Here is a 13,742-nt window from a genome sequence, read left to right as displayed (position 1 = left end):
TCCAGAAGTGAGAGGAAGAAATTTCTGGTGATTATAAGCCACCTAGTTTATGGTATTTTGTTATAGCAGCTCAAATGGACTAAAACACCAGGCTCGGTCCCTCTCATCTGTTAGACACGGGCAGCCAGAGGGGCCTCCAACCCCATTCGAGCACCCTCTCTGCTTAAATGCTGCCCCACAGATAGAGTCCAGCTCCTTCCGCGGCCATCAGGGCCCAGGTCCTGCTCCAGTCCTCCGGCCCAAGCTCCTGCTTGCTCCTTTCAGCCCGCTGCCCCCTCCGGCCATAGGCTTCTGGATGGAATGCTCTTTCTGTGCCCGACCCCCACACCCCTGCAGATCTCAGCTCCACCATCGCTTGTGAGGAACGCTTTCCCTGAACCCCTGCCAAGGTCAATTCCTCCTTTGAGCTGCTTGCCCAGTATCCAGGGCACAGGGGTCTTCTTTAGATGTTTTCTGGACAGATATGGTCTTTCTGGAGAAAGATAATATTTGGCCTGGGACCTAAAGGATGAGAAGGAACCGCCTATGTGAAGATCGCAGTACACTCTCACTGGATGAAGGAACGTTGGAAACTGCCATCCAGGAAGCTTCTGGAAGACACGAGTTCTCTCTGTATCCAACACCTGGCCCAACCTCTGTGCACAGTAGGTGCTTACTAAGCATTAGCTGAAATGAAATTATAAACAGAGAGAATCGCTAATCCTTCCCAACTGTTTTATTGTTAACATTTTGAACAAGGACCAGTTTAAAAGGGGTTATCTTGTTCACCACGGAGGAGGGTGGAAGCGAAAAAGGTGGCAAGTGGAGGCAGTCAAGGGCGTGCCCAGAGGCGTGGTCGTTTTTGAGATTCAGCCTCAGGAGGGAAGTGATTTAGAACGCGAAGACCTAGAAGTGATTTTCCAGAGTCTACTGAGTGGGGCAGGAGGTGATGAGAATTCCTGGGGGTCGGGGTAGGCTATTCTACAAAGTTCGGGCCTGCTTGTGGGTGTTTGTGACTGTGTGTACGTGCAAGTGAGTGTGTGCATGTGTGAGGACTTGTGCGACAGCAGGCACGTGTATAATAGGATATATGGGTGTGACAGTATGCATGTAGGAGTGACTGTGTGTGTGTTGTAGGTGTACGATAGTGTGTACATGCATGTGAATGAGTGTGTATGTGGGTGTACTTGTGAGTGTGCATTTGAATGCACAGTATGGGGGCAGAGCCTAGGGGCAGTTCTGAGGTACCTGGGCCGCAGCAAGGAAAGGCTTTGAGACAGAAGCCTGGATATTTGCTGGAAGGACCCAGGGCTTTCTCTGCAGATGTGCACTTGAGACTGTTACACGTGTGTGGTCCCAGCGCCTCACTCACTGCCTGCATCTGGGCCACCAGGGGTGGGGGCAATGCGGACTCCAGAGGCAGAAACCAACAGAGAACAAAATGTACAAACGAAAATGGTTGTGTTGGGGGGAGAGCACGGAATTTAAAAAATTATTGTTCCTTACATTTTTGTTAAATGTCGTTGCTAAAACACTGCTTTCTTTTCCACAAGTTTTTCAAGGAACCTCTAAGGCTACAATTACCTACGGCTTCTCTCAGGCAGACCCTCCAGGCCTGGACGCATGACCTACTCGCTGAAGAGCAATTATTTTTGGCCAGCAATGTGTTCATCACCAAACCGATGTGCATTAGAAATGGCCAAAGTCAAGGCAGAAAAGTACAAGAATCAGAATAAAAGAGGTTGCATCAGCCAGGTCCTCTTCCTCTTTTCTTCTCCTTAAGAAAACTGCATAGGGAGCCCCTGCTGGAGATGAAAGTGAGAAGAAACCAGTTCATAAGGATCTGAAACCGTGGGCTTGGGTGGCAGCTGTGCCACCACAGGCCCCCTTGGAAGAACAAGCTTTTCTTCAGCTGAGGGTCAGCCTCAGAGCTAAACTTCCTCTGAAAAGGAGAAGCGAGTCCTCATTTTGAAAAACAGCAATGGCAGCCTCCTGTCACCCTTGATATTTTTGGCATCAATACAACTGAGTTTCACATATTAGGAAAGATTTTTAAAATTCAAGGATTCGTAAGAATGCACATGGATATGTGGGTGTACACACACACACACACACAAATACACACAAACTGAAAAATTGGGTGGGATGGGGCCCCAACATTTCTACTAAGAGTTTCAAAGTTGGACGAACGCCAACTGGAAGAGAATTTTTGTCAGGGGTGTGAATGATCCAGGGACCCACACCCCAAACACACTGTCCCCCTCAGAAGTTACTTACTAGGTTGGCATTTAAAGGAGACCAGGAGGTATTTACTGCTTCCTGGACAAAGGTCAGGTCCAAAAACACGGCTATTGACCAGGAGGTGGCAGGCCCGCTGGTTCTGGCATTCGTCCAGCACCTTCTAAAAGGAAGGGGTAGAAAAGGGATAGGCTTGAAAACCACATGCGGTGTTGGCGAGACCCCAAACCTGGGCTGCTCCGGGCTCTGAGGGGGAAGGGACAGCTGCCCACCTGGCCTGGGGTGCACACGGAAGACCTTTGCGCTGGTATGAGCTGTGTGTAAGAGGACAGGAAGCACATGCACGTGGGTGAGCAGGTCGGCTCCCTGTCTCTCTGCCTTTCCAGAGAAAGCAATCCAACCCAAGAGTGCCAGGTCCCCATCAGAAAACCAGCCTCTAATTCCCCTCAACTGGCACCACTGCTGACAGTTTTGGCAAAGCTACATGGTGGAGGCTCCAGGGGCTGTGAGCAAGATCAGAGTGTCTTAGAGTGTCAGCCTGGAAGGGACTCTGTGGGGACCAGGAACCATAGTCACAGCTCCTCGTCCTTCAAAACAGCCCGACACAGTCCACAGGAGAGCTCAGCATTTGGGGAGGCCTTGGAGACCCAAACCCCAACACAGGCCAACGAGGGAAGACTAAAAAGCTGATTCCCACCCTTGCCAACCTCAAGGGCAGGGGACCTACTTCTCCCTGGGGAGCAATTTTCTTAGTGGAATGCTCAGGCTTTCTGTTGAACATTTGGTTTAAAGGCTTTCCTTCAAATCTCTCTCTCTCCTGAATTTTTCCAGGCTGCTCATTCCTTTGTGAATGAACCTGCTCTGTGGAAGCTCGTGGACCACCCTATGCTGGGCCACAGAAAGACCCAGCACCTCGCTGCTGCTCTGCTGGTTCCCAAATGGAACAAGCCCCGCCCGTGACAAACACAGAGGTCCTACACTTGGTTTTGGTCAAAAGGACACCAAGCACAGTAAAATGTTCTCAAGAATCTACTCATTACTGTTGGACTGAATTTAGCGCAGATTCACGAGACTGTCTGAGTCGCCATGTTCTCATAGTAGCTGGTGGAATATCTCTGTAGGGATGCTGGCCCTACCGGGTATCACCTGTCACCTCAGGGGCCCAGAAGACGTGTATAAAATCAGGAAAAACGTGGAGGGAAACCCCGAGGACCCCCAGATGACGGCGCACATTCTCATGGCCAAGGGTCATTGTGAAATGAATCAGCCTTTGGAGGGCTGTGTGTTATAACCACAGAGCGGAACTCAAGGCAGGGCTGTTTCCAAACTGTGTTACAGCTGAATAATGCAGACAGGAGGACCTCCTGTTGACCTTGAGTCCCGGGCTGGATCAGCTGAGGTGCTCCCGTGCGGACGTCAACCTGTTCTCTCCACGTTAAGCAACCTCCCTCTGAGGGAGCCTCATGCCTCAGCTCCCAAATGCAGTTGAAAGACACAGAGTAAAGAATCTCCTGATCTCTGGGTGAGAGCAGTGCACGGGGATGTTTCTGGCAAACAAACCCTCCAGACCACATCAGAATTGTGCTCACAAATGCTAACTTGGCCCGGTTATGGGAACATCCTCTTCCCCCAGGGCTGCCTGGCAGAGGCAGGCACCATGTTGGAGACGGATCGTGGTGTCCACACCCTGGAGTTCCAGGTGCCAGGACTTCATACTTTCACATTGGAAAGTAGGCATTTCCACCCTGTGGGCACTGGCCAACATTCTTTTTACGCACCTAGGAGGGCAGCAGACCGCTAGGGTACTAGGGATGGGTGGGCAGGGTAGTCGGGGTGAGGAATGAGGCAAGCCAACAGGGATATGGGCCCTGGAGTGGTACCCAAGGGGAAGGATTGCGGGTAGCGTGGGATGCACAAGAAAGTAACTGCTCTCCTCCAGGAGCAACATCTCGTCTCTCCTCCAGGGGATTCATTCAAACACATTCTTTTGACTACCCAGTTGGTGTCTTCACCAATCATATGACTACCCAGATACTACGATGCTTGGGATGGAAGCAATAAGTGGTGTGAGAAACAGAAACATCCTTACATGATCATATTATTTTTGCTTCTCCTCTTTGGGCCTTAAGGAGCACTACACAGCATTAAAGATAAGTCCGTTTCTCCTTAGTCGTCCTAGGAAATTTATCTCCACCCTCATTTCCTACGATTGACAAAATCAAACTGACATTTGCCGCACAGTCTGACCACCCTGACTTCAATGGATTCATACGGAACTTCGGAGGATTAAAAAAATCCAAATGACTCCATAGTCTTGGCCAATAGTTATAAATGTGGAGGGGCCAGGGACAGTGGAGGAGAAGTTTCTTGGATAATTGAAAGCCAAATGTATGCTACAATCGTCATTGAAATATCAATTTTGACCTCCTCCTATATCGAATATCTCCCGAATAGCAACCAAAAAAGAATGACTCAGCACCTCCCCCCCCCCCCCACCCGGTACTAACCAGTAGAAGGATGAATCAACAGAGGCCGCCCAAAGTAGGTTGAAATGAGAATAACACGATTATCTACAACTGGAGAAGCAAACCATCAAAACACAAAGACACTTATCAATATTTCCCTTCCTGGAGTGCCTTCTCTAAGAAGTTGATCCTGACCTCAGATGTCTGCCTCACAGAGATCCTTGTGGTTCCCACCAAAGAATCCACAGCCTTCCCTCTCTCCTGGGGTATTGATGGGGGCCGTGGGTCTGGAGGTTGAAGCCCAGCATGACTGTACTTTGCCTTACTGCAGAGAAGAGTATGCCTCTGAATAAATTCCTAAGGCAAGTGGATTCAGGGGGCTTTCCGGGAAGCAGGAATTCTATTTAGACTTGTTTGGTAAAGAATCCTTTTGAGAAGCGAATAATAGCTCTCCTGCAGAATTGGTGATTTGTATAAATGTGGATTTTCATGCATCAGGTTCACTTAGAATGAACTATGTAATCATAAGTATACATACAGAGAGAGAGAGAACCAATTTATCATCTTAAAACATCTACGAAAGGCAATACCTGCAATGTGGTGGGTGCCATACAGGTTAAGCGGTCTTCCCTCTGGGAGGCAGGCTGCTGGGCACTACACATTTGCTGATCTTGCCCATAAAATGCCGACTGGACACTTATCGTAGAATGCCGAGGGCACTGGAGAGTCAAATGGTCCCCATCACAGGCATAGGCGGTGTGGTTTTGCAGGAGTTTGGTTAGGTAACCTGGAAAATATTCAGCTGGGTTACAAGAGGCCCAGGAACTCACCACTCCTCCACAGATTCTGGAGCGGGAGGACCTCAGCTCCCCCAGGGAAGGGGCTGGTCAGGCAGGAAGACGGCGGGGAGGTGCTTTAGCAGCTCCCAAGGAGAAGACACCAAGCTAGGCCCCGAGCTGGGCCTGAAGGGCAGATGCCAGTTTTCCTGTCTGGGCTGGAAACCTCGGTCTGGGATGGCCACTGGAAGGCTCCGAGGGCTCTTTCCCTTCAGGAAGCACTAAGGGAGGGGCCAGGAGCCAAGAAGTCCTGAAGCATCGCTATAAAGCAGGAAAAAATTCTGAGTGGGTGTCCCTTGGGCAGTAGATGCCTGTCCTGAGGGAAACTCAGGTCCTCTGATCTCCCTCTAGCTGGGCCAGGCCTTCCTGGAGCAATGGGATGCCATTTCATTTTAGGAAACCACTCCTGGGACTGTCTCAGCCCTGGAAAGGCAAGCCAGGACACCCGGCATGGGGTAAGGGAGGGGACAGAGTGGATGGTGGGGCTCTATTATGGGTCAAACAGCATCTCCCCCAAATTCATGTTCACTGGGAACCTCAGAAGGTGACCTTATTTGGAAAATAGGGCTGGTATCGATATAATTACTTAAGATGAGGTCATACTGGAGGAGGGTAGGCCCTGAATCCTACATGCCTCGGGTCCTTACAGCAAGAGAAGAGACACAAAGAAGACAGTCCTATGAAGACTAGAGTGATGCAGCTACAAGCCAAGGAACACCAAAGATTGCCAGCAGCCACCGGAAGCCAGAAGAGGCAAGAGGAGATTCTTCTCCAGAACCTTCAGAGAAAGCATGGACCTGTTGACACCTCGATTTTGGATTTCTAGCCTCTGGAAGCGTGAGGGAACATCTTTCTGTGGTTTGTAGCCGCCCAAAGTTTGCAGTCATTTGTTACAGCAGCCCCAGCAAACTAATACAGGCTCCCCGCGCTGGCCTCCCGGCCACTTGTCGAGCAGGCCTGAGGAGCACATGGGCCTTGGGCTCTGAGGAGCCGGGTGGATGGCCCAGCAGGCATGGGCGGCCTGGGCTGTTTCTCAGAAGGGAGGAAGGAAGGTTCATCTGAAATGTAGATTCCTTTCCTCCTTCTCACACCTCGTGAGGTCAGTCGCAAGGCGGCTGGGAGGGAAGCCAGGGACTTTTCGGTGAGGTGTGTGGGAGCCGGGTTTGGCAGCCTGCGGCCTCTCAGGGGGTTGGGGGAGGCTGTGGAGGAAGACAGTTTCAAAACTCCCCAGTTCCCACACAGACTTCAGTCATACCCGGTTAGGGGTCAGAATCCTCTCAGAGCCCTAATTCTCTGCGGAAGGTACCCAATCCAGCCCCAGGGCTTCCCTGAAGGTCACAGGAAAAGGGATCCAGATGGTCTGCCGTGGGGGGGGGGTCGCACTTGCCAATCTGAAGATGAAGTCCGGGAGCGCCCACCAGCCCACTTAATCCAGACCTTAGGTCTCTCACTACAACTCCTTTTTCTCTTCCTGCTCTTGAAAACCATCATAAGAACAGCCAAGAAATCAGCCACCTGGAGTTAGCTGCACTTAGAGAAGCAGAGCCTAACTCAAGCAACAACACTGACGTCAGGCACCAGGCATGGGAGTCAGGGTCCTGTTTGTTGGAACAACATCATCACTCACACGGCATACCCCGCCAGGCCCCGCGAGAGGCCAGGCAGAGACCCCTTGGTGGTCCAAGGCCTGTAGGTCAGTGTTTTCCTGCAGGACACATAGGTGGGCCCTGTTAAAGCCGTGAGTTGTGCAAGTTCCAATCTCCTCTGTGAGATCTCAGAACCCTGTTATGAGCCACACCAGAGAACTCAGGGCCACCCAGAAGCTCCCCAGGCTGGTACCCCCATACTTGGGTCTTTTCAGTCTCATCATTAAAATTTTCTTGTCCATCACCCCGCCATTCCCCAGGACCATGCTGGATGACCAGCGGACTAAAATGTTCAATTAATTCTGGGAGTGTGACTTTGGCTTAATGTTTATGGTTTGTCCAAAGGCCATGTGTTACTCTAGCTAGATGAAGGTAATGGTAAGGCCCCAGGGGTCGTGGAGCCACAAGGTGGAAGGGGCCTGGGTCCCAGCTTCACGGAGGGAAGAGCTGCCTGCTCCACTGACTGTTACATGAATGAGAAAGAAACTTCTCTGGGTTTGAGCCCTGACTTTCTTCACTCTGTCATGCCGTCTGTCCCCAGTAACAGAACCTGATCTCTGTGATACCATTTATATCAAAACACGACACAAGTGCAGTGCTTCAGCCCGAGCCCCCTGCATACCATAGTCATATTTGAGAGTGATCCTCGGGAGGCAGAAGCTCCATGTGCAGAACTGACTAACTCGACGTCTTTCGGGCCCTTTGGCACTTTGAGGGGAGAGGGTAGCCCCCCTCCCGGTACATGAGTCCTAACAGGATGCAAGTACAAAAAGGAGACGTCAGCAGGAAAACTTGCTCTAGACTCAGTCCAATTCCTTCTTCAAAAACCTGCTCTTATGTCCAGGCAATGGAATACCATTCAGCACTAAAATGAAATGAGCTATGAAGACACAAAAAGATATGGAGGAACCTCCGATTCATTACGAAGCGACAGAAGCCAATTTGAAAAGGCTACCTACTGCACGATTCCAACTGCACGACCTGGTGGGAAAGGCAGGACTCGGGAGACAATAACAAGATGAGTGATCGCCAGAGGTTTGGGGCGAGGGATGACTAGGTGGAGCACAGAGGGTTTTTAGGGCAGTGAAACCGTTCTGTATGACACTATAATGATGGAAACTTGTCACTATACATCTGTCAAAACCCATAGAATGTGCAACACCAAAAGTGAGCCCTAATGTAAACTAGGGACTTTGGGTGATAATGATGGGTCTATGTAGGTTCATTGATTGTAACAAAGGTACCACTCGGAGGCGGAGGGATGTTGCTAGTGGGGGAGGCTGTGCCTGTGTGAGGGCAGGGGTATATGGGAACTCTCTGAACTTTCTGCTCAGCTTTGCTGTGAACCTAAAACTGCTCTAAAAAAGAAAGCCAATGTAAAAGGAAAAACATTTAAAAACCACCTATGCCTCCCCAGGATAGCATTGCCTTTGGGAGGAGAGGGGTTAGTGACACGGAGGGGACATGAGGGGGGTTCAGGTGAGCTGGCAAAGCTCTGCTTCTTGATCTGAAGGCTGGACACGGGTTTTAATTTGTGAAAGTTCACCCAGCTACACACTTAGGATCTGTGCACTTTTTTGTAGGTAGGTAAATAAAAATGTTTGTTTAAAAAATCTTTACCTACAGTTATCTGACCAACACTTTTAAACTAATAAAGAAAGCGTAGACACCGTGGAGCCTACGGGTGATTTATAGGGCAAGGGAAACACCTTCTTCCTCAGCCAACTAGACGCTCCTCTAGAGTGACAGCAGGAAATGCTCATGGTCCTCACTGGTGCCTTCCCCTACTTTGTCCTCGTTGACCTCCTGTGTCAGAAGCTGCTAAGAGGTCAGGAAGGACAACCAGAACTACCTATTGCCTTCAGCAACATGGAGGACATCAAGGACCATTCTGAGAGGCATTTGGGATGTTGGGTGGGGACAGAATCCTGTTTGGAAAAGGTTGAAAAGTGAGTGAAAGTTGAGGAAATCTAAGATGGTTCATGTGGTAGACAGAATAGTGGCCCTCCAAAGATGTCCACGCCAGCCCTGGTGGTCTAGTGGCAAAGATTTGGTGCTCTCACTGCCATGGCCCGGGTTCATTTCCCAGTCAAGGAACCACACCACCCGTCTGTTGGTTGTCATACTGTGGCAGCTGTGTGTTGCTGTGACGCTGAAAGCTATGCCACCAGTGTTTCAAATACCAGCAGGGTCACCCATGTGGACATGTTTCAGCAGAGCTTCCACACTAAGACCAACTAGGAAGAAGGACCTGGCCGCCCAATGTCAAAGAAACTGGACAAGAGTGCCGGCCCCGCGGCCGAGTGGTTAAGTTCGTGCACTTTGCCTCAGTGGCCCAGGGTTTCACTGGTTCGGATCCTGGGTGCGGACATGGCACTGCTCATCAGGCCATGCTGAGGTGGCGTCCCACATAGCTCAACCAGAAGGACCCACAACTAGAATATACAACTATGTGCTGGGGGGCTTTGGGGAGAAGAAGAAGAAAAACACCCCAAACCCCAAAGATTGGCAACAGATGTTAGCTCAGGTGCCAAACTTTAAAAAACAGAAACTAGACAAGAAAACCTTATGAATACCAGCAGAGCATTGTCTGATAGAGCACCAGATGGCAAGAGGATGGTGCAAAAAAGATCCGGCAGGGTTCCGCTCTGCTGTACACAGGGTTGACAGGTGTCAGAATCAAGGTGATGGCACTAACAACAACAAAAAGACGTCCACAGGTCCCAATCTCCAGAACCTGTGAATATGTAACTTGATCTTGTAAAAGGAACTTTGCCACTGTGATTAAGTTAAAGATCTTGAGATGGGGAGATGATCCCGGATGATCTGGGAGGGGCCTGATATAATTACAACGGTCCTTATGAAAGAGAGGCAAGAAGGTCAAAGTCAGAAAAGATGTGGCCACAGAACCAGAGGTGGGAGTCATGCGGCCATGAGCCAAAGAATGTAGGCGGTTTCTAGAAACTGGAAAAGGCAAGAAAACAGATTGTGCCCTGAAGCCTCCAGAAGGAACGCAGCCCTGCCAACACCTTGATTTTAGATTTTTGACCTCCAGAACTGCAAGAGAATAAACTTGTGCTGTCGTAAGCCACTAAGCATGTGAGAATTGGTTACAGCAGCCACAGGAAATGAATACAGTTTATATACACGACTCTTGCAACAACTTGGTGAAGATGAGAGAAATAGGGCTAGAGTTATAAGAACCTATGTCCAGGGTGAGATTTTTAAATAATTATGATTGGGTTAAATTTGGAAGAGGCCTATGCATGTATGTATGTGTGTGTAATAAATATATATGCATATGAATCCTAGGTCATATGTGAATTATATTTCTTACTGTGAGTTGAGGTCAACCAAATTTGAAAGTGGGTATTAGCAAGAGAGAGCTTGAAATGATGGGCTGTAGGCTCCAAGCTAAATATAGGGCAGAAAATGAGCACAGGAGAGGCCCAAAGGAATAGAGGTCCTGCTGAGATCCAGCAAGGTCAGATCATCCCAGAAAGCTGGAGACGGAGGAGCTTGTGCCCCAAGTGATTTTGAGGTGGAGCAGTTGCAGGTGATGGAAATGTCCATGGAAGTGGCCATGGAAGAGGGTGTAAGAGGTGGGTGGAGGGGAAGGTTGCTGGAAAGGAGGATGCCAGGAGCTGAGAAGGAAGATGCCCTCTGGACCACATGTCTCCCAGGGTGAAGGCAGGAACCATGGTGGAACAGGAGTCTGCTGCCAACGTTAACCTTGAACAAAGGGCAGACGATAGATGACCAACTCCCAGTCTAAAGCCCTTTCCAGGGTGCTGACTGCCTTCCCCAATGAGCACGTGCACCATTTCTAACGTGTTGGGTAGAGTCAACACATCACACAGTGTCTTAGTCCATTCCAACTGCCACAACAAAACACCACAGACTGGGTAGCTTATAAACAACAGAAATCCATTTCTCATAGTCTGGAGGCTGGAAGTCCAAGATGAAGGCCAGCATGGTCAAGTTCTGCTTCGGTCCCTCTTCCTGGTTCAGAACTGGCACCTTCTTGCTGTGTCCTCACATGGTGGAAGGGACTAGGGAACGCTGGCTTCTCTTTTCTAAGACATTAGTGGGATTAGTGAATCCCATTCCTGAAGGCTCCATTCTCATGATTTAAGCACCTCCCAAGGTTCCCCTCCTCTTAAGACCATCGCCTTTGGGGGTTAGGATTTCAACACACGAATTTGGGAGGGACACAAACACTGAGACCATAGCACTTAGCTTCCCCACACCTCGGTTTCTTGGCTGGTTCAAATGAGATTCTTGTAAAAGATGCAGCTTTTGATTAACGGTTCTCTCTGGATCAAATGCCCCATCATGTTGGATCAATCAAAAATGCTTTATTTCTTAATACTCCGGGCCAGAGTTTTCACAGTCTAACTTTATATTTGTGGGCAAATATGTACCATCCTGAAAGAAGGCAGAAGTGAACACTCTGTTAAGAAATCAGTCCTTAGAGCCTGGTATAGCCTAGAAATGCTCTGTTGATCCTTGTTAAACTGGGAGAGAGGGGGAAATACGAAGGTGTAGACTCTTCATCAGCTTCTCATGTCTCAGGGGCCTTGGTACAGCTCACATTTAACTCCAAGGCACTCTCTTTCCTGTGAATCCCCTACTGTGTATCAGCAGCTCCTACAGCCACGGCCATGGCTAGAACTTTCCTCAAGAAACATCCTGAAAGGCTTGGGTTGGGCAGATCTTAGAGTAGTTGAGATAAAGGCTTTTATGCTTTCCTTTTTCAAAGGTAGGTGAGGAATTCATGGGAAATGAACCCCCAAGAGTGGCAGGAGCGCTTCTCTGTCTTCAGAAAGACATGGAGAAGTCATTCTGGGCATCATCATCCCCGTCACGTTTACAAGGAAAACCCATTTACACACAAATAATCCAGGGACCAGAGAATGACCAGAGTGTAAGTGACTTGTTTTCAAAGAATGATGGAGTGTGTCCCCAAGTGTTCTATGGGAGGAAGAGGGTTACACAGGGAGGAAAGGAGCTTCTATGGTACAATAAGCTTGGGACATAAGGGTTAAACCGAGGTAAACACAGTTCTTTCCCTGCAGGACTTCTCAGAGCCAGAGATGCCAGTGTGCACTGGGACTGTGGAGGAGTAGACACAGTAGATAGAATCTCTCATACATATTTGACCAGCCCCCCATTTTTTTTTCATGAAGCATCTGAGGGTTGGTGTTAAGCACAACATTCATAAGGGAACATTCACAGAGCACCGCAAGGCACGGTCAGTGCTAAGAGCTGCGTGTAACTTGGACGATTTCAGAAGGCATTTCAGAATCCCATAGGGCTGCGGAATCCTCATCATGGGGCAGGTGATGGACAGGCAGCAGGAGGGGAGCGGAGGATTAAGAGCCCTGAGACTAGGGTTCAAAAGGGGACTAAGGAGTGTGGACGTGACCATCACCTCTCAGCATTGGTGTCCTCCTGTTTTACTGTGAGGATCAAACGATATAATGGGCATAGCATTTTCTCACCACAAACCACTGTGCAACTCTAAGGTACTGCTATTGTACTGTAAACCTTAAGGAACATGAATTTACAGAGAGCTCTCATGGGTGCAGTGCAAATCAAATGACACTCCCAGCCAGCCCTCTCCAGTCGGAGCACCGATGGTAGGATGGTCAACTCAGAGACAAGGACACATGGTCCAGAAATGTCACTGCTGAGCTTAGAGGGAAAGGAAATTCTTTTTTTCTCTTTCTCTGTCTCTTTCTTTCCTTCCTTTCTTCCTTCCTCCCTTCCTTTCTTCCTTCTTTCTTTCCTTCCTTCCTTCTTTCCTTTCTCTTTCTTTTCCCTCTGTCCTTCCTTCCTTCCTCCCTTCCTCCCTCTCTCTTTCCTTCTTTTACATAATTAAAGTTTAAAAACTTATTAATATTTAGAAGAGGCCAAACAGCTTGCAAATTCTTCCTCTCTCTTTTCTGAAGCCAGAAGCCCTCTGTGAAAGTCATGGTTTCCCAAGGGCTGATGTTGCCTGACTGACTCTGAGCACAGGCTGTAAGTACATCAGTCGCTGGCCCCACATCCGTGCGCTGAAGTCCCCTAATGACCAGGGGCCAATTTCACAATCTTACTTCTGGGAAGAGAATGGAATTCAACTGTATTGTCCTTGCTTCCTCTCCCCCGCTTTTTTAAATAAAGGGGCACCCTCCACAGGTTAATGCTTTCGATAAGAGACCACACCCTTTTATTCACAAAGACTCAAAGGTGTTTCTACATGTTTAAAGCTCTTTTCCAGAAAAGAGTGTTTCTTTCTTTTGTGTCTGTGAGTGTGTTTAGAGAATTGGCAAAAGCCCACACAGCTTGAGAGCCATGAGTCAGTGTTGCTCAGGGTGCAGGAAAGGCCCCACCACGGATGCAGGCCTCGAGACTGGGCACCACACACCCAAGAGCACTACGATCAAAAAGTGAATTTAAACCTTAGTTTGGGGCTGGCCTGGTGGTGTAGTGATTATGTTCACATGCTCCCCTCTGGTGGCCCAGGATTCACAGTTTCAGATTCCAGGTGCAGACTTACACCACTCATCAAGCCATGATGTGGTGGGAACCCA

At 49.2% G+C, this 13,742-nt stretch overlaps 1 protein-coding gene across 14 annotated transcripts in view; it reads right to left on the bottom strand.

Annotated features, from left to right (window-relative positions):
• The window catches only part of EVA1C (eva-1 homolog C), a 117,716-nt gene that overhangs the window by 77,815 nt on the left and 26,159 nt on the right, over positions 1 to 13,742 (bottom strand). For 10 of the 14 annotated variants that reach the window (XM_070597123.1, XM_008534554.2, XM_070597120.1 and 7 more), the window contains exons 2-3: positions 5,273 to 5,469; positions 2,257 to 2,380 (exon numbers count right to left, since the gene is read on the bottom strand). The exons of 1 other annotated variant lie outside the window; for it this stretch is intronic. In XM_070597123.1, coding sequence (XP_070453224.1) covers positions 2,257 to 2,380; positions 5,273 to 5,344 — 196 coding nt within the window. In that variant the 5' untranslated portion in view covers positions 5,345 to 5,469. The remainder of the gene's footprint in view (positions 1 to 2,256; positions 2,381 to 5,272; positions 5,470 to 13,742) is intronic. 3 more of the 14 variants (XM_008534555.2, XM_070597118.1, XM_070597115.1) reach the window with 1 other exon arrangement.

This window comes from Equus przewalskii, chromosome 27 (genome assembly GCF_037783145.1).
Source record: "Equus przewalskii isolate Varuska chromosome 27, EquPr2, whole genome shotgun sequence".
NCBI lineage: Eukaryota > Metazoa > Chordata > Mammalia > Perissodactyla > Equidae > Equus > Equus przewalskii.
This window is presented reverse-complemented; position numbering and strand designations above follow the sequence as displayed.